We start from the raw sequence: 20,563 nt of genomic DNA on the forward strand, positions 1-20,563 counted from the left end.
CCGTGGTTCGCTGGAGTCCCAAAGCCTTAGAAATGGCGTTATAATTATTTTCCAGGCTGATACATGTCAACTGTTTTGATTCTCATCTGTTCTTGAATTTCTTTAGATCGCGGCATAATGTGTTGCTCTTTAAGCATGCTTCACTTTGTCACACAGGTTCTATTTAAGTGATTTCTTGATTCAACAGGTCTGGCAGTAATCAGGCCTGGGTGTGGCTAGGGAAATTTAACTCGGCTTTCTAAAATAATGTGGTTAATTGCAGTTCTTTCATGATTTAACAGGAGGGGGCAATTAATTTTTCACGTAGGGCCACGTAGGTTTGGACAGCTTCTTTCCCTTAATAAATGAAATCATTTAAAAACTGCATTTAGTTTTTTCTTTGCATTATCTTTGTGTAATATTTAAATTTGTTTGATGATCTGAAACATTAAAGTGTGACAAACATGCATAAAAATAAGAAATCAGAAAAGGGGCCAACACTTTTCACACCACTGTATATACCGTTATCAGCATATGAAGTAGGTTCGTCTCTCGTCATCTCCGAGAGAATATGCGCCGTTAGTGCAGCGTCAGATGCCGAAAGTGCCGTCAGTTTTTCTTTTCACTTTAGTGAATCGAGTCGACTGAGATTAAGAGGTTCACCGTTTAACTCTTGCACAAAGTTTGTACGTTGCTTGTGTGATATCCATTGGCTCGCCTTCCTGGTTTAGAACAAATATTTACAATATTGCGACGTAACCCCCCCACCCCCTCACCCACCCTTGAGTTCATGGTTGGTTGCCGCGGATTTGGGCTACGCCACTGGACTCAACCCGTTAGTTAGCCTATAGTGCCCGCTCACTTTTGCCCAGGCCCACCCAAAAATAAATTTCTGGTTACGCCACTGGTTTCTGCAGTCATCACAATGCACCCGTGAGGTCTCGCATGGCTCCAGATTTAACCAGCTCCCGCAGTAAGATGGTCTCAGCGCTGACATCGTGAACCACCTGTGTGTTCATGGCGTCCATGCGGAGAGACCCGTATGCAGCAGAGCTCCAGGGTGCTGCATGTCATATCCAAAACCAGCTAAACTCACCTCATCACACACCTGCAGGGCCAGAACCACTGCCGTTATACCCAACGCCGGCACCAACTAACAAAATATAAAACTGAATTAAATGAAGAATGCTAACAGCAGAACATTTAGAACAAGTCTTATTCTACAAGGAAACATTAAATTGATCAAAAGTTAAAGACAGTAAAGAATTTATAAAGTTACAAAACATTTCTATTTCAAATAAATGCTGTTCTTTTTAACTTTTTATTCAGCGAAGAATCCTGAAAAAAAGGCAAAATTACACGGCTGTTTTCAACATTGATAATAATAATGTTTCTTGAGCAGCAAATCAGCATATTAGAATGATTTCTGAAGGATCATGTAACACCGAAGACTGGAATAATGACTGTTTAAAGTTCAGCTTTGCATTACAGGAATAAATAATATTTTAAAATGTTGAAATGGAAAACAGTTTATTAAAATTGTAATTATATTTCACAAAATTACAGAACATAAGAGGATCATCTGACCCCAAACTTTTAAATGGTAGAAAAATATATTGATTTTAGAAGCAACATGCTCTATTTAGTATCCTTTTAAATTAAAAGACGGCAGAAGTAGAAATGTTCAGTTTGAACATTTGAGAAATTATCTCAGTTCTGACCTTTTTCTGTTGCTCTGCATAGGTTTGCAGCACCTGTCCAGTCCTGTACATGATTTCAGGATTTAGGATGCGCACATTTTCTGGTTGAAGAGCTATCGAGTCTATTACATTCTTCCAGAACCACAGTTTCGACCACCAACTCTACAAAGAGACACACACAGAGAAAATTTTATAAATTAAAAGTTGTAGCCTACTTTTGTGGATTTTTGGCCATTTCTGTTAACTTTAAGGTACTCTATATGCAAGTGCACTCCCAAAAGATGACAAAAGCATTTGAATTTTACAGTTCCTCTGTTTCACGAACCACAACATCTTTTCTCATCATTTTTTTGTCCAACAAAAGGTTCTCTAGAATGAGAATATTCCCAAAAATTACTCACCAAAGGCTCTTTGGTTGCTACAGAGGTGAGCCATGCTAAATCTAAACTCTTGAATGCCACCAAAGCCACCACTTCAGTACTCTCGTATTCTTGTGTTAGGGAAGAAGCCCCTTCTGGATAAATGAGCCGAATGGTAGTCCTAGATCCAGCGTCTCTTTCATATCCAAATACTGGAGCATTGTTCACTCTGCAGGTATGAAGAGTAAAATATTATTATCAATATAAATAGTTTAGGTGAGGTAATATGCATCATTCATTGCATATTACTATAATTTCTGAAGGATCTTGTGACACTGAAGACTGCAGTAATGATGCCTAAACTTCAGCTTTGCCATCACATGAGAAAAAATATATATTAAAATAGAAAATGGTTATTTAAATTGTAATAATTTTTCAGAATATTCATGGTTTTACTGTATTTTTGGCACCTATAAGTGTTTGTTAATGAACTAACCTGATGATAATGTTCTATACGAGTCTGGTCTATATGAGGTCCAAGATTTTTGCTGTGTAAAATGCCACCGCTTCCAACCACCACGCATCTCCTGCAGGTCTCTGGGCCAGTAGGTATGCCAGTATAAGGCAAGGCTTTCAGCGCCTGAGCCACCATCTCCTCACTACCCTGCAGACCCAGAGGAGGAGGCAGTGCCCAGTCTCCTGTGCCGTTCTCCAGGAACACGGGAATCTTCAGCAGCTCGGCAGGTGTAGGCAGCGTCCTCACCCTCTCCACACTCCAGCCGCTGCGGCAGGACTGAGACAGCAGAGCCTGAGGTGTGTACAAATGAGACAGGCTTAGACATCGGACAACATGTGTCTTTATAATTGAGGAGTATTGTTATTATTAGTAGTAAGTTAATATGAATTGTTTTTGTTGACACATTTCATGATTTATTTGCATATACACTACTTTAAAAGTTTTTTAAGAGGCCAAGATTTAAAAAAAGCTTTTACGTGTATTTGTATTTCAAAATGTGTGTTTCAAATAAATGCTGTTCTTTTGAACTTTCTATTCATCAAAAATATATGTATTATGGTTTACAAATATATTATGCAGCACAAAATTGATCATATTAATAAATGATTCTTGCACAGCAAATCAGCATATTAGAATGATTTTTTTGAAGGATCATGTGACACTGGAAACTGGAGCAATGGCTGCTGAAAATTCAGCTTTGCCATCACAGAATTAGACATTTTCAGAAAATGACTTTAACTGAAACTTATTTTAATATATTTTATAATTTCACAGTTTTACTGTTTTTGCTTTATTTTGAAATATGAAATAAATACAACATTGGTGAGCATTTTTCTTTCAAAACCTTTTTTGTATATTATTGCCCCCAAACGTATGAACAGTAGTGTATTTTTTATTTATTTACAAAAATCATAATTTATATATTTATTTATTGTGTAATTTAATTAAGTTATGTATTACAATACTATAAATCCTCTATAGCCCTATAGTGTTTTAGTTAATAATAAATTAATTAACATGTTTACAATATTAAGCTTTTATTTATTATTATTTTTTAATTGTAGAAAAAATGGGGTGGGATCATAATAAATGTAAACTCCACATGGATTATCTAATCACCTTAACTAAACGGGTAAATAATCTTTATAAACTTTACTTGTTTACTACTAAAAAATCTTTTAGTTAAAACGTACTGTATACAGCTCAGTTTACGAGTCATCTCAATCCTGCAGTAAAGTCAAAGTAGAATAATGAGTCGCCTTGATGTTAAGACGCAGGTCCTTCAAACGGACTCAAAATCCTTTAGTTTCATGTAATCAATCGGTGAATTACAGTACCAGAGTTTCAGCAGAACTGTCATTAGTCCAGGTGGGCTCTGGGGTTGGCAGATACGCGGGAACCAGAACTGCAGAATAACAGCTCAACAACAACAGAGCAATGCTTAAAATGAAGTTGTTCCTCCTGAAATCATAAAACGGCAGTCTCATGAAGCTTACACTCTTACTGTGTTTCAAAAGCTCTGTGCTTTATCGGTTTTAATGGAATGTGTCTGTACAGGTCATGGAATCTCCAGTGCAGCATGTGAATGGCAAGCATGTTTCCATGTGTCGCAGTGCTTATCTCTGGCAAACCCACCGGCTAAGGAAGAATTGTCTGGACTCTGCCCTGCTGTGTTGGGTGGTTGGGCTCTCCAAGCTGCTGGCTTCCGGTAACAGAGGAACGCTGCCTTCATCATTATCATTAACACTCAAGTGTTTCAGAGTCACCATTTTTCAAGCCAGTTCCCAACCTATGCCTGTCAGTTATGAAATATGAATTGAACAAGGAATCATAGTTTCCTTTCTTGTTCTTTAGTATCAGTGTTCTGCAACCTTCATTCACAGCACATTTAATCTGAATGCTTTATGCCTTTATTTGCGTATATGTGTTGTTTCTTAGCTCTTATTTCAGCTGCTGTCTTCCTCTCCCAGGTGTGGAGATAGAAACATGTCTGTGTTGTATTGAAAATCATCCGCTGCAGTGTTTTGTCTCGTTCTGATCCCTCCTCACAGTTAATCATTCATCTGTCTCAGAGGCTTCACATTGTATACCGCAGTGCTTTATCTAGTCTACTTTTCAAACAACCACACATTTCCATTTATGAATATGCTTGATACCATTCAACAGCAGTGTTTCAAAGGACCTTTATACAGCTATTGCCCAGAGCCAAAATGATAAATAAATAAACTTAAGTAAATAATTTTTATTGACTTCACTTTTTTTTTCTCTAACAAGAAAAGACTGAAGATATGACATTTCATGCTCTATCACAGGTATTTTTAAGGAAATTTTTACCCAGATATTTGTGTTTTAAAGATGTTTTGAGCCCCCCATGTATTTGAATCAGTGCAGGTGAAGGTTGTATTTTTATATAATTAATCTGACTAAATTAATGTATTGGCATAAACACATACTGTATAGTTTAAAAGTTTGAGGTCAGTAAGACCTTTTTAAAATATTTTTGATCAAATAAGAGCTTAAGAGACTTCAAAAATAAAGTAAAACCAATATTGTGAAATTATAATTTGTTGAAAACAGATGTGATGCTTAATATTTTTGCCGAAACCATGATACATTTTTTTTGTCTGAATTCTTTGATTAATAGAAAGTTCAAAAATAAAGGATGTATTTGATTTTATTCAGCATTTTTGCTAGCAGCATTTATTTTTACACCATTGCTGCTATAAATATTTGAATAATATTTTGTCATAACAAAAATACATTTGATTTAATTGATTATTACTTTAGTATTCTTAGCTGTAGCTCTTTGTATGCTTTATAATATTACAAACAAACAAAAACGGCTACTGCTTAAAAAGTAAACATTATTAAAGTAATATATTATTTAAAAAATGAAAACTACTAAATTCTGTAATCTTAGCACAATTGTTACTATTAGTTTAAGCAAATATTTGAACAGATGATGTCACTTTTATTCCTTGCCCAATAAATATTTCAATAATAAAAAATAAAAAAAGAGCTAAACTTGAAAAAGCTACTGGCAACTCTTAGCATTTAGTGACTGATCATTTGAAGGATTTGAACAACATGGCTATATTGATAAAAAAAACTAAAATAATAATTCCACATTATTATTTGCTGTTGCTGAATTGGTACAGTTTGTTTTGTTTTTACTTGTCAAATGATGCTGGTTTTATTGAAAATGTCATCTTGATCTCACCTTCACAAGCATGTGCTTCTGTTCTTCCTTCCTTCTCTCAAACACTCAGGGTGTTCCTGAATGCCGTTCAGTGATTGGACATTGTGTGTTAACAGGCGTTCTTTGTACTAGAAGGCATTTATGAGGTTAGGTATCACTTGACACTACTGAAACACGTATAAATAACATAATCTCCAAAACAGGGTGTTTACTGGGCCGTGATTCTTGTAAAAATGGACTCCCAGAGTGTGGCAGAGGTGGATGGCACCGGCCTGAACGGTGAGCTCATGGGCAGCAGCGGGTCGCATGTTTGTGTGCGATCCAGCTCCTGTCCACAGCTGTCACACAGGGCCATATATTAGTTTGCCATAATGGACGAGAACATACTGTGGGCGACGGCTGTGGTTGATAGAAGAGCAGCCCTTGATAAACGGGAGGAGGAATAGGATTTTTAGAAGTCTTTAATTAGATTTCTTTCTTATTTTGATCATTTTCTGTGTATTTTATTGAGAAGTTTACCTGTCTGAGAAAGCTTGTTTGTCTTTTATTGGAATTGTTTAGAAGCGTCGAGCTCGGGCACGAAAGTTGGGGATTTTGGTTGTGGATGCACCTTCTATGGCGGTAGAAGGAGGGAATGAATCTGTCAATCAAAGTGTTGCAAACATTCAGGTGAGTAAACAATCAGAGGAGAGATCAAAATATGGACTTTTAATGAAAAGATTAACATTTGACCAGTATGAGATAAACTTGATAAACTATGAAAGCATAGCAGAGAGCTATAGGAGCAACCTCTGAACATTTTCCTAAGGGGAGTTGAACCAAATCACACAAAGGAAGATCAGAAAAAATGACTTGAGGGTCTAAAATATGCAGAAACTGAAGAAAAAACCTAACTACTATTTAGTGATGCCGTAGAAGAGCCATTTTTGGTTCCCCAAAGAACCTTTTTAGTACCACTTTTTATTAGTGTGAAGAACATTTTATATATTTGAATAACTTTTGTGGTATGGAAAGGTTTCTTGGATGATAAAAGTCCTTCATGGAACTATAGATGCCAATGAAGAACCTTGATTTTTTAGTGTTGCTATATTTTTTTTAGTGTCGCTATATACAATTGGTGTGAACCAATTTTATTGTAGGAAGACTTCATGTATTGTATGCAGGAAGACTGAATCAGTCAGTGATAAAGAGAAGGGAATTCTTAATGCAGGCAGAAGAACGAGTGAGGAAGATCTCCTCTGATCTGAGGCTGTGTACGAAGAAGAAGATCAAGAATAAGACCGCTGCTTCCAAAGACCTGCTGGATATTCTTGTGGTGAGCGAAACCATCTGCCTTTCTTATCTTTACTGTCGTTATGTGACTTTGAATATTGCATGTATTATTATTATACGATATAATAAGACTTTTTGCTTTTTTTGAGTGTTTAAGCATCAAAATTGATCTCTGGTGTGTGTCAGGGACCTGTGGAACCAGATGATTTTTTAAAAGCAGCAGCTCAGGGAAAGATGGAAGCAGTTGAGAAATTTCTGGGAGATGGAGGAGATCCAAACACCTGTGATGAGGTGCAGTATGTCTGAAATGACCAGTTTTATGCATTATTTTAGTATTTTATATTATTTATATCATATATTTGAATATCATTGATATATAAATATTTTGATTAAATATATTTAGATTTTTTTTTTGTACTTTCAATTTTCATTTTAAATTTAATCAAAGATTTGTTTTTTTTTTATCTTCTTTAGTTATAGTTTTTCAATATGTCTATATACTGTAGTTTTAATTAATTCATTTTTCAATTAAATAAAAAATAAGAAATGTTGCTTTGGCAGCTAGCTAAAAAAAAGTTTTTGGTTTATATATATATATATATATATATATGACCCTGGATCACAAAGCCTGTCTTTAGTGTACATTTTTCGAAATTGAGATGTATACATCATCTGAAAGTTAAGAGGGTGCAAAAAATATCTAAATACTGAGAAAATCGCCTTTAAAGTTGTCCAAATGAAGTTCTTAGCAATGCATATTACTAATCAAAAATTAAGTTTGATATATTTACTGTAGGAAATTTGCTAAATATCCTAATGGAACATGATCTTTACTTAATATCCTAATGATTTTTGGCATAAAAGAAAAATGTATAAATTTGACCCATACAATGTATTTTTGGCAATTGCTACAAATATACCCCAGCGACTTAAGACTGCTTTTGTGGTCCAGGGTCACATATACATACAGGTGCATCTCAATACGTCTTCCCCATGATTGTGTAGCCTACTGAACCAAACTGAGAGACCATTTTGAAGGCTCAGGAAACCTTTGCAGGTGTTTTGAGTTGATTAGCTGATTGGCATGTCACCATATTCTAATTTGTTGAGATAGTGAATTGGTGGGTTTTTGTTAAATGTGAGCCAAAATCATCACAATTAAAAGAACCAAAGACTTAAACTACTTCAGTCTGTGTGCATTGAATTTATTTAATACACGAGTTTCACAATTTGAGTTGAATTACTGAAATAAATTAACTTTTCCACGACATTCTAATTTATTGAGATGCACCTGTACACACATGTATATATAACTATAATAACCCCGATTCAGTTGCTCATACAACTGTTTGTCGTAGTTCAGGAAAACAGCACTGCATCGGGCTGCTCTGGAAAATCATGCTAAAATAGTGGAAGAATTACTGGACAAAGGTGCTGATATCAACTTTAAAGACAGGGTGAGATCATTATAAGTGTTTGTAAAGTGAATTAACTGTTGTAATGGTGTTGCGATTGTGCTGATTTACTTTTCTTGTCCTCGGTTTAGCTGGACTGCAGGGCTGTACACTGGGCTTGCAGAGGTGGAAGTCTCTCAGCTCTGAAAATTCTTCAGGACAGAGGAGCTGACATCAATGTCAGAGACAAAGTAATGCAAAATACTGAAAAGTAAATAAGCTGCCTTAAGCATGTGTAGCATTATAAAATCTTTTTATTCTCTTCCATACAGCTGCTTAGCTCACCTTTACATGTGGCCACTCGGACAGGTCACAGCGACGTGGTCCAGCATCTTCTAGCCAGTGGAATCAATATTAATGCCAAAGATTGGGTAACAGATAAAGAATTCATGAAGAAAACACAAAACATTTACTGAACATGCAGATTATAATTCAATTCAGTTTCCTTCCTCTTTTAAAGGAAGGAGACACAGCTCTGCACGATGCTGTCAGATTAAATCGATATAAAATCGTCAAACTCCTTATACTGGCAGGAGCCAATATGCAGATCAAGAACGCTGTAAGTACTACAAATCATGATGGATGAGGAAATATATATATATATATATTATAAAAAAACATCAGAACACTGGATATAAAACACTTCATTTGCTTGTTTCAGGAAGGCATTGCAGCCACTGAACAGGTGAAGCAATGGCAGTTTGACACTAAGGAGACACTGGAGAAACTGGAACAGATGAGAGAGGTTGGTCTGGTGGAGATGCATTGGATTCATTAGAGCCTCGGTGAACAGGTGCACAGCTGGAGAACAACCCCACCTCTGTCTGAGTAGCTATTTACTTTCTGTGTTAATTAGTGATGAAAGGTGCCTGTCCTCACCAATTCATCAGTATATCAATAAACAGTTTTCAGTATCTAAGTAATAATAATAATGTTTTTTGAGCGTCAAAAAAGTATATTAGAATGATTTCTGAAGGATCATGTGATACTAAAGCCTGAAGTAATGGCTGCTGAAAATTCAGCTTTGCCATCACAGGAATAAATTACAATTTAAAATATATTCATATAGAAAACAGTTACTTTCAATTGTAATAATATGTCAAATTTTTTTACTATATTTTGTATTATAAATGTGGCCTTGGTGAGGATAAAATACTTTTTTTAATGACATGAAAAAAACGTAATAATTCTGACTTTTGACTTTATATATTTAAAAAAAATTATATACAGTATTATGAATATTTAAATTTGAAATTTGAGCAGATCAAAATTGAGTGATCATTTTAATGTTTTGTAATACTCATTTATAATATCTTAATGTTTCTTATTATATTTATGCATTACCCAGGTGAACCTGTAACAAGATAGCGTGGCTAATAAATGGTTAATGCATTATATTATAAAAGTTTAATGTCAACATGGTTGGCACTAAGAGATTATTTACATGGACTTCGCATTTTGACTAGTAGTTTGCTAGCTTTGTCTTTCTAAAACGAGAAATGCATGCACAATATTTAATTCTCTTTATTCATTTTCTGCATAACACATCTTTCATTTGAAACATATTTAAAATGCTATAGTTTTGTCAATGGTTTACTGTGCCAGTGCAGGCTCATTGCTGTGCATAGTTTCCTGATGCATCAGATGACAAGGCTTTAGGTGGAGAAAACTGATATGCCCACGTGTGAGACATACGTCATCTGTGCTTATTATATAATGACAATCTGGCAGCCTGAAAGCAAACATTTGCCCCAATATATGGTTGTTTATGAATCAACAGTCCAGCTCTTCCCTTTGTAGTGTGTTTTGCTGCTGTATTAGAGATGTAATCCATGGCCTGGTTTATCCAGTTCCCAAATTGATCTTCTTGGCCTGGTGTCATGATGGGTTTTCCTGTGTGTCACTGGCAATCTTGCTGATAGAAACATCACAGTGTGCCTATGAATCACTTGTTTAACGCGCTCAGTTGTTCTATGATTAGAAAGCTTTTAGTCACACACACTGTGGTTTCATTTAGCGGTTGGAGCACTGGATAAGTGCTCTGTGCCCTGTTAATATTCTGTTAACTGATTCTTGAGAGAGAAATAACATGCTACGTATGTTCAAATATAAATGCTTCTGTATTAAGGGATTAATTGGGATAAATATCTGGGGTCAGTGAGATTTTAATGTTACTTATGTCACAAAAAAAATATTATTTCAAATAACTGACAAAAAGTAGCACTATTTCCACAAAAATATTAAGCAGCACAACTGTTCTCAACCTTCATGATAAGAAATGTTTTTTAAGCACCAAATCAGCATATTAGAATGATTTCTGAAGGGTCATGTGACACCGAAGACTGCTGTAATGGCTGCTGAAAATCCAGCTTTATCATCAGAGGAATAAATTACATTTTTAAATATATTAAAATAGAAAACAAAAAATTTCAATTGTAATAATATTTCACAATATTTCAGTTTTTACTGTATTTTTGATCAGATAAATGCAGCCTTGGTGAGCATGAGGGTCTCTTTTCAAAAACATTAAAACTATTACCAACCCAACTTTTGAACTGTAGTATATGTCTCTATAAATAATTGTGTGTTTGTATATTTAAACCTTATTAAGAAAAATATCACAACAGAATAAGCGTGACTAAAAAATTATGCACCAAATTTGGATCAGGGGGTGTTTTCTGATTTTTTTTTCACTTTATTTTTCATGTCAGTCTTTTGATTCTCTGCTCAAATAAATAGTGCAAAATGCTTTTTGGTGTCAGTATATTTTAGATGATAGTGAGTAAGGCTTCTGTCTGACACTGTGGATGATGGGAACAGTGAATTAGCAGTCTGTTTAGAAAATAAAGCAAACACTAAAATCAGTCATTAAACATCTGAAGTGAACGTATATCTGCCTAACAACCCAATACTTTTTAAATAATTTCAAATAGTTTTCTGTAATGTACAAGAACAATACAACTAAAAAGAATGTTACAATATCCTATAATGTGTTAGTAAATCATATGTACTCATTTTAAATGAATGAAATGAACAAATAAAAAAAAAATTAAGACAGCTTGCTGAAAACATTCCCTCACCACTGTTGTATATCGGTAACACGATTTTAATCCAGCAATATTGACTTTTAATGCAAGAACTAAGGCAAATGTGCAATAAAGAAAATGTTGGTTTGTAACAAACAAACAGTTAAAATAGCAACGATACAGTCAAACGTAAGTGATACAATCACAGACTCACTAAAATCAGTCATTAAACATCTGAAGTGAACGTATATCTGCCTAACAACCCAATACTTTTTAAATAATTTCAAATAGTTTTCTGTAATGCACAAGAACAATACAACTAAAAAGAATGTTACAATATCCTATAATGTGTTAGTAAATCATATGTACTCATTTTAAATGAATGAAATGAACAAATAAAAAAAAAATTAAGACAGCTTGCTGAAAACATTCCCTCACCACTGTTGTATATCGGTAACACGATTTTAATCCAGCAATATTGACTTTTAATGAATAAGAACTGTCGTTCTGCCTTGCTATATATCTAAAAAGAAAGCTGACATATGTCAGAAAAGCTTTTTTAGTAAATATTTAGCCACCGACAAGTTCTTATGCCTGGTTCAGACTACACGATTTTAGCCAGATTTTGCCACGATTTGCTTGACGTAGAGTGTCGTGGGGATTCGTAAACGACAATGAGCGTCGGGACGCAAGATTCCATCGTTTCAGCACGTGAAGTGTGTCATAGTGGACGACAACTGATTACGTGTCTGCAATGTTTCTCAACATCATGACAAAAAGACTAGCATGTTTAATTTTTTTTCCCCGTCATCCACGACGAGTTCTGTCACATTGGTGATGTTGACCAATAGCAGCACAGACGCTCTTTCATACACGGGTTTCAAACATGGCAAAACGAAAGAGAGATGATGGTGCTGCTAGGTGGAATTATGAGATGGAGGAAAGGTTCGTGGAGCTGTGGACACAGTACTCCTGCCTGTATGAGGTGTCATCGAGGGACTACCACGACAGAACAAAGAAAGAAAAATGCTGGCGAACTATAGCGGAAGTGCTTCAGCAATGTTTACACTTGTTTTCGGAAGTCAGTCGCTAGTTCCGCCTTCTCGATGACACCATGCGTGTCGTTAAAGACGGCACGCAATGAATAGTCGGGAAGCAACGTGTAGTCTGACATGTTTCTTGTCCACGACAAGATTTTAGGAGTCAAAATCGTGTAATCTGACACAGTGACTATCGTGACCGACAAAAATATCGTGTAGTCTGAACCCGGCATTAAGATGCGAGACATAAATAAATATATGCAAATTTGTAAGAGGTAAAATGTATGTAAACGTGCAATTCATGGCACTGCGCCTATATGTAATATGGTTTAGAAAATAGTCAGATTCAAGCATTTACATGCTTTTTCCCCCCCCCTGTTGATCGAATTTTTTTTTCAGGTCTACACCACTTTTCAATCCGATCGAAATTTTATTCGGATAGGGCTCGCTCAGGTGTGCGTTTCCAAAAGCAATGTAAATTGTAATTATGGTCGTACATTTCGTTGTTGCCTATATAGTTAAATGATTCAGTGTTTCCCAAAACCATAATTCAAACGAACATTCGCAAACAGCATCGCAAACGTACGTGGTTGGAACTACAGCTTTCGACCTGTGGTTAAAAGCGTAGTTTCTTGTTAGTATGACTGAACGGACAATTGAGGTTGTTGTATGGGAAACGCACCCCAGATCGACTGAGGTGTTTACATTAAGGCTTTTCAGTCCGATTGAGCCATTATTCCTATTATACCCAGATCATTTGGGAGCATGCAAACGTAGCTATTGTCAATTTATGGTGTAATATTTACCATATCCTTCCACATGGCCACTTTTGAATTCCCCTTCAAATTTCATCCCGTCAAATCTGCTGAAGATTCCAACCCCTTGGAATTTTCCTTGGGCAAATTCACCCTCGTACCTGTTGACCAGAAATGGTGCTGTTTTCCACATGACTAGTCTCACAGTGTCACTGCCAACATGTTCATCTCAGTTTAAGTAGGTAAGTATTTTGAATCTGATCACATGTTCACTCACCTGGATCCATCGGGAAAGACTAACACCCCTGATCCGTGGAACAGGCCATTCTCAAAGTGACCTTTATAACAGGTGCCATCAGCAAACTTCAGCTCACCTTTACCGTGCCTCCGACCTGCACAGCAAAACACACTGCTTCTTATATGAACACGGAGTTTTTATCCAGTATGCTAATTCTATAGGCTGTGCTCTTTTGTATTAATGGCTGGCTTTGATAATTAGTACTATGATTAGAATGTCATTCCTACTTAAGATCACACCTGCATCGATTACATAAGCCGTTTGGATCATTAAGCAGTGCGCTACAATTCCCACAGCAATCAGAAAAACACAAGTCTTATGAACATGCTTAAGCATGTTAATATATGTAGTGGGACTCTGGCTAGGTGTCACACTTTTACTAGAGTAATTTTTAGAAGTATGTATTGACATACCATAAAGTTTTGGCTAAAAACTTATAATAGCAGAAACCGATGTCACACAATAGGAGGGTAAGTTGTCACAATTTGAACCTGCCATTAAACAGCCTATTATAAGATTTTCATTTAACATTTAAATAATAAAATATGAATCACATCACTTACTACCCCTACAACCACCGGTCCTCAGATCATAAATAAATTATAAATTAATATACAAGAAAAAAAATTTACATGTTCTGACAGATATAAAGCTCTTTTACAAGGTTGCACATCTGTGTCCCTTGTCAACATTCTCCGATATACTGTACAGTACAACTGAAAACAATTGTGCTAAACATTTTCTGTAGCAATCATATTTCAAATCCATTACCCAAATTATAAAAAAGATCATTTCCATATATTTAAGCCAGTCCTATTGGTTGTTAGCAATGCAAGAGTTGACAATATTGTTTAGAATATATAGATATACAGTCGTTTTTTGTATCTTACAGTGTTGATTAATCTAAAATAATTCCAGGATACATGGATACTATGGCATTCAAAAATGTAATTGTTTTGGCAAATAGAAACTTAAATAACGAATAAAAGTACAGCATTTAAAACACATGTGACAACCTGGCCCATTTATGAAAACTGTCCTGAGCATTCAAATTAATGCAAAGCGTGTATGAAATGTCTTGCCTTCCTTCCATTCTCCGGTATATTCTTCTCCGCTGGAATAAGTGAAGGAGCCCCTGGTTAATGTCATACCTCCACCAAACTAGACAAAACAAATGAATATTAAGGTGTCAGAATTAACATAAAAGAATCAAATGACTATAAACGGAAGGAGACCGAATCAATTATTTCATATATTTATGCACAGTAAAATACTGAATAGGACATACCAGTGCTCACACACACGTATCAGTGCTCAGTCTAATAAAGTGGGACCCAGTGTAGCTGACTTGCACCCAACACTGTAACGTTGTAACGGGTCGTTTACACTGAACACGTTCAAACATTTACGACTGAAAGAAAGCAGCGGTGACGTCATCCCGCCTCTTATTCACAGCGCGTGTAAAGCCGTTTGGACGCTATTTAACGGCAGCAGGTGAAGATTTCATTTACCTGTAATGTTTCTGTGCAGTCTCGAGAGCATGAAAACCCTTCGCTTTGTCCAGCGTATCCGCAGAGGGAGAATCGGGTTCTGGCTCGCCGGTGTTACGGTTCCTCTCGCTGAATCTCTCCCCTTTGAAGATCTCGCGTTGTTTTGCTGCGTGCTTCTCTCAGCTGTGGATGTGTACTGAGCGCTGATTGGCTGATCAATGGTCGGTCTACTCTAGGAAATGTCATACGGACTCGTCTCGTTTAGTGCTGTTTTACTAAGGCACGTGCGCATATTTATGTTATTGGGAAAATCTTATATTCATAAATGTACATTTTCTTCAACATCTCCAAAATTACATAATTTTCTTTGCGACTACTTAATTATAACACTAAAAGATATTAATACCAAAAAAAGTGTCAAATTTGTGAAACTGTATAATGATCTGCTGAATGGTACATCATTTTGATTGACTACCTCTGTATTTTTTGTTTTATCTATGTATTCTTATTTATTTATTTTTTCTTCTTTGTCTTCCTGTATACTTTCTGTATTCATAATGTCATCCAATGTTACATTAATTGTTGAAGTGTTTATACTTGCAATAAAAAACTAAGGCACGTGCGCAGGCTACGTATTGAACATGTCAAAGAAATGAAACCAAACACCTTGTAAACGCTGTTACTTTGCTTACATGATGGAATATCATACATCTCACAAGTTATTTTGCCAAACAACGACATGAAACCAAATTCAAGGTTATTTGGGCTAGATGTGGATTACACGTAGCCGGACTATATCGGGTCTATACTTAAACGAGACGTTGTAATGACGGCTATTGCTTGCTGGGTATGAAGTATCTCCATTACTGCTGCTCACTCTTTAGCTTTGGCTCATACTCGAGCACTTGAAGAAACCTCTTTTTTGACTCGAGGCAGTAAATAACCACCCAGAGCACCCTAGCAACCGCTTAGCAACAGCGTGTCTAGCGCACCCACAAAGCCAAGACATCTGCTGAATGGTACATCATTTTGATTGACTACCTCTGTATTTTTTGTTTTATCTATGTATTCTTATTTATTTATTTTTTCTTCTTTGTCTTCCTGTATACTTTCTGTATTCATAATGTCATCCAATGTTACATTAATTGTTGAAGTGTTTATACTTGCAATAAAAAACTAAGGCACGTGCGCAGGCTACGTATTGAACATGTCAAAGAAATGAAACCAAACACCTTGTAAACGCTGTTACTTTGCTTACATGATGGAATATCATACATCTCACAAGTTATTTTGCCAAACAACGACATGAAACCAAATTCAAGGTTATTTGGGCTAGATGTGGATTACACGTAGCCGGACTATATCGGGTCTATACTTAAACGAGACGTTGTAATGACGGCTATTGCTTGCTGGGTATGAAGTATCTCCATTACTGCTGCTCACTCTTTAGCTTTGGCTCATACTCGAGCACTTGAAGAAACCTCTTTTTTGACTCGAGGCAGTAAATAACCACCCAGAGCACCCTAGCAACCGCTTAGCAACAGCGTGTCTAGCGCACCCACAAAGCCAAGACGCTGACAGTCATTGTTAAAATGTTGTTTATATTTTGATATAAGTAGCAATATTTTATGCGAATGTACTGCTAACAGTACAAAATAAAAATATTTTTGAGAATATATTTGATAAATAAACTTTAAAGGGTCATATGATGTTGCTAAAAAGAACATTATTTGGTGTAATGAAATGTGTTTATGCGGTTTAAGGTTAAAAAAACATTATTTTCCACATACTGTACATCATTGTTTCTCCTCTATGCCTCGCCTTTCTGAAACGCGTCGATTTTTACAAAGCTCATCGGTCTGAAAAGCGAGGTGTGCTGTGATTGGCCAGCTATCCAGTGCGTTGTGATTGGCCGAATACCTCAAGCGTGTGACGGAAATGTTACGCCCCTTACCATATTGTGATGGCGTGTCCCGTCGAAGCTACGAGACAAAAACATTAAAAAACCCATTATAAACTAGGCATTTGTTGCATCCAGTGGGGACATAATTACGGATTATAATGACTTATACTGTCTTTCTGTCAGGACCACTATCGTCAAACATGATTGACAATTAGCATACAGTTTGGATTGGCGGTATGGTTCCGTTCTGGGCAAGAACTCCCTGCGCATCCATGCAGCCTAGCATGGATGAGAGCAGGGAGAGCAGCGATAACCCCCCCAGGGTAAACAGAACAGAACCAACATAAATGAATTGCAGATATAGTTAAAGTTCAATAATGTTATGTACACATTTTAGAATTAGTCTGATTCAAAGGAGAATCAGAAGGCTGAATCCTGACTGACAGAGGAGGAGCTGGGGATGGAGGAGGGTAATTAGCTATTGAGCAATGCGAAAACTGCTGATACTACTGCGGGACCTTATATATGAATACTTAGATAGGTGTCGTATTCCCATAGGTTGATGAGGATCAACTGAGAGTCAGCTTGACTAACGTGACCTGCCAGAACTAACGCTACGCTTGATTTTTACGCGTTGCATTGCATCGCGCCGCGTAAACATAAAACCATGTCTTCATTTGTGATCGGAGAAATTACAAACTACAAACGCTACTCTACACTGCTCAAAACTCGCATTTGAATCGTCAGTGGCAAATTCTTTAAATATAAAAAACGTACTTACAGTCCGTGAGTCAGAACAGCCGGCATTGTAGTCTACTCTACCAGGATCAGGAAACAGTCCTCCATAAAATGCTCTGGACACATCGAAACAGCGTCACACACGGCGGCCTTGAGTGAGCGGAGGCCGGCTTGAGTGAGCGGCGGCGGGCGGGCTTGCGGCAACCACATGTGACGACCCCGGGCTGGACTCCGCTTCGTCCACGGTGAAAGCCGATCCGGAGATCTACAGAGCGAAGTTGATGTATTTCCTCAGCGACCAGCACGGATCAGCTCTAGGCATGACGAAGCAAATATCGTCCTCTTTTGGAAGACCAAACAAAGTAGTTTCGCTTTCACAATGAAACACACAGCGCCTTCACGACATTGCGGCAGCAACAATACTAAAGCGAGAATAAAAGTTACGCCTTCTTTCTTTGCGTGAACATTTGGGCGGCGTTATGCAAATCTTCCCACATAGTGACGTAGGTGTGTCTTCACTTTATTTTGACTTCATACAGAAATGGTGTGTTCAAGCCATGTCGGATAGATTGTATTTATGAGTTGAGCGCACATGAACGCAACCACAAAGTCGTTATTACGAGTGGGAAACTCGAAATTTTCTTTAAGCCCCGAGTTTCCGAGTTGGGGGCGTGTCAATGAGAAACATGGCGGAATCGATGGATGCAACGTCTGTAGTTTTTGTTTAAATTGATAGTTTAGTTGTCCTATAAACTTAAATTGGTCATGTTCTTGTTACGCAGCTAGTTAATGAAATCCAAGTAAAAAAATGCAGACCCTGTTGTATTTTCTTGTAATTTGTTAAAAGAAGGTACACCGCCATCTTGTGCCGACTAAACTGACTTGAACGCACCTGACGTCGTAATTACAACTTGTCAACTCGTAAGTACAAACGTCCCAGGAGGACTTGAACGCAGCATTAGTCTATCCCAGTTTCCCTTATAGTGAAGAACTCTCTCTCTCTCTTTTCCTGTCTCAGGTCTTTAAACTTGACCGGTGTCATTGCATCCAGCAGAGATTCAAACGCATATGCCCTGACAGCTGATCTCTTCATAAAACACAGCACCACAGGGAGCCATTTATGACCGTCGCTATAAACACCAATAGGTTGGTAATGAGAAATGTCGATAAAAATCTCACCCTGAAGATCTATTACCTTTAATGTTAAAGATAAGTGATTCTCACTTCCAGACAACGAGAATCCCATTTCTTAAATATGGTGCAATATGTCAAAAGCTGTCAGTGCAACATGGGCAAATATAACCACGCTTGGACTCATTTCCCAATTTATTTGTGTTTGGATTCATATATTTTAAAGCAACCTTCTAAAATAAGGAATGGTAGCTAAAACCATACTAACTGTAACATAATTGATTGTCTATAGAGGTTTTCACCCTTCATTGCTTTAACCTAAAGACCATGAACAAACTCTCACACACTGTGATTGGGGTATAATTTGGTCTCTGATGATTGTCCTTCACTGGTAGTAAATCAGCATGGCAATAATGCCCCAGGGAAATGGGCAGTAGAGTCCATATGCCCCGGAGTCACAGGATGGGCCCTGCAAGCATCACTACACATGAGTGGCCAACCAGCACAACATGAGGACTGACCACACTACGAGCACACATCATTGCAATATAGAGTCTGCTCTCCTTGCAAGAAAAATCGCAAAGGTCAACTTCTAAAGCAGGAAAGATGGAACAGAGGTTATTGATGAGGGTCGTCTCACTGACCGAGCCTAAATTGACCTATAATTCTCTGCAAGCCATTACATATGAGGAAAGTTTGTCGTACGTGATTAGTGCATCCAACATCAAGGTTAGAGAAGTCAAGCTATCATGCTCCGGTTCTAAATCTCCGGTCCCCGAGTGGAGAGAGGCTTTTATTTCATAAGCAATTGCATTATCCATGAATCTGTCCCTCTTTGTAATAAAAAAGATAGGATTATTAAATGACATAGTTGTTGCAGCAAATCAAAATTTACTTTCATCTGTCAAGGCCAGAACTTATCATGTGCTTTATTTTCACTCAGGTGCCAGTATTTATGTATAGCTTTATTAGGCGGTATAGAAATTAGGATACCTTAACGTCAGAAATTGGTTTACAGTAGGTTATATTTTACCTTAGTGGATGTTCTTAGTCGATTTTATATAGACTCATTTATAAGTACAGCTAACCTTATAGTTGCATGTACATTTAGGTGCTAAGAGATAAAACATTTTATTTATGAATTATATGAAATATTTTATTATTATATGATGTAGAATACTTTACATGTATGTCTTATATCTTGGTTTAATTAAACATTGTATTTGGCACATTTTTATCAAAATTGTATCTCATCATTAGACATTTCTTTCAATGTTTCTTTCTGTGTTTATCCTAGGAATTTGTATTTAAAATGACAACATTTTGAAAGGGGATTAGCATTACTTTATGCTTTTTAGACGTACATAGAGCTACACGAGGTAGCACAAGGTCAAGTCTGGGTCTGGAGAGAAAAAATAGTGTGTGTGATGTTACGTTCTCTTCTGCTTTGTTGTTTTAAGATTATGAAACATGCACACGTACTCATACTTATTGCTCATGGCATAGCTGCAGACCTTCCTGGGTGAAAAAGAACAATTAGAGGTGAAATGAGGGCAGAATCACTGGGGGAAATGGCTGGTGAAGACTTTATTGATTAGTAAGGATTGCCTGATTCAGCGCTCAGTATAGCAATTATGCTGGTGTCAACAGAGAGCAAAGCTACGAAAGACCTTCACATCGGCCATCTACAGCATATAATCAT

At 36.8% G+C, this 20,563-nt stretch overlaps 3 protein-coding genes and 1 pseudogene across 3 annotated transcripts in view; 2 read left to right on the forward strand and 2 right to left on the reverse strand.

Annotated features, from left to right (window-relative positions):
• hps1 (HPS1 biogenesis of lysosomal organelles complex 3 subunit 1) overlaps positions 1-2,707 on the forward strand; it is a 17,728-nt gene extending 15,021 nt beyond the window's left edge. Inside the window, exon 18 of the mRNA XM_016273288.1 lies at positions 2,632-2,707. Within this exon, the coding sequence (XP_016128774.1) occupies positions 2,632-2,647 (16 nt within the window). The 3' untranslated portion in view covers positions 2,648-2,707. The remainder of the gene's footprint in view (positions 1-2,631) is intronic.
• On the reverse strand, positions 900-4,755 carry LOC107586069 (lactosylceramide alpha-2,3-sialyltransferase-like; annotated as a pseudogene).
• A 1,569-nt stretch (positions 4,756-6,324) lies between these two features.
• On the forward strand, positions 6,325-9,311 carry ankrd2 (ankyrin repeat domain 2 (stretch responsive muscle)). Its single transcript, XM_016273341.1, has 8 exons — positions 6,325-6,423; positions 6,965-7,069; positions 7,213-7,317; positions 8,385-8,483; positions 8,573-8,671; positions 8,753-8,851; positions 8,941-9,039; positions 9,142-9,311. Exons 1-8 carry the CDS (start codon positions 6,370-6,372, stop codon positions 9,256-9,258), a joined length of 777 nt encoding a protein of 258 aa, XP_016128827.1. The 5' UTR covers positions 6,325-6,369; the 3' UTR covers positions 9,259-9,311.
• A 4,018-nt stretch (positions 9,312-13,329) lies between these two features.
• LOC107586095 (MORN repeat-containing protein 4-like) lies at positions 13,330-15,277 on the reverse strand. The gene is made up of 4 exons (XM_016273330.1): positions 15,111-15,277; positions 14,682-14,760; positions 13,579-13,693; positions 13,330-13,462 (listed from the first exon to the last, which is right to left on the reverse strand). Exons 2-4 carry the CDS (start codon positions 14,746-14,748, stop codon positions 13,330-13,332), a joined length of 315 nt encoding a protein of 104 aa, XP_016128816.1. The 5' UTR covers positions 14,749-14,760; positions 15,111-15,277.
• Positions 15,278-20,563: the final 5,286 nt, after the last annotated feature.

This window comes from Sinocyclocheilus grahami, unplaced genomic scaffold (assembly GCF_001515645.1).
Source record: "Sinocyclocheilus grahami isolate Dianchi unplaced genomic scaffold, SAMN03320097.WGS_v1.1 scaffold77.1, whole genome shotgun sequence".
Lineage (NCBI taxonomy): Eukaryota > Metazoa > Chordata > Actinopteri > Cypriniformes > Cyprinidae > Sinocyclocheilus > Sinocyclocheilus grahami.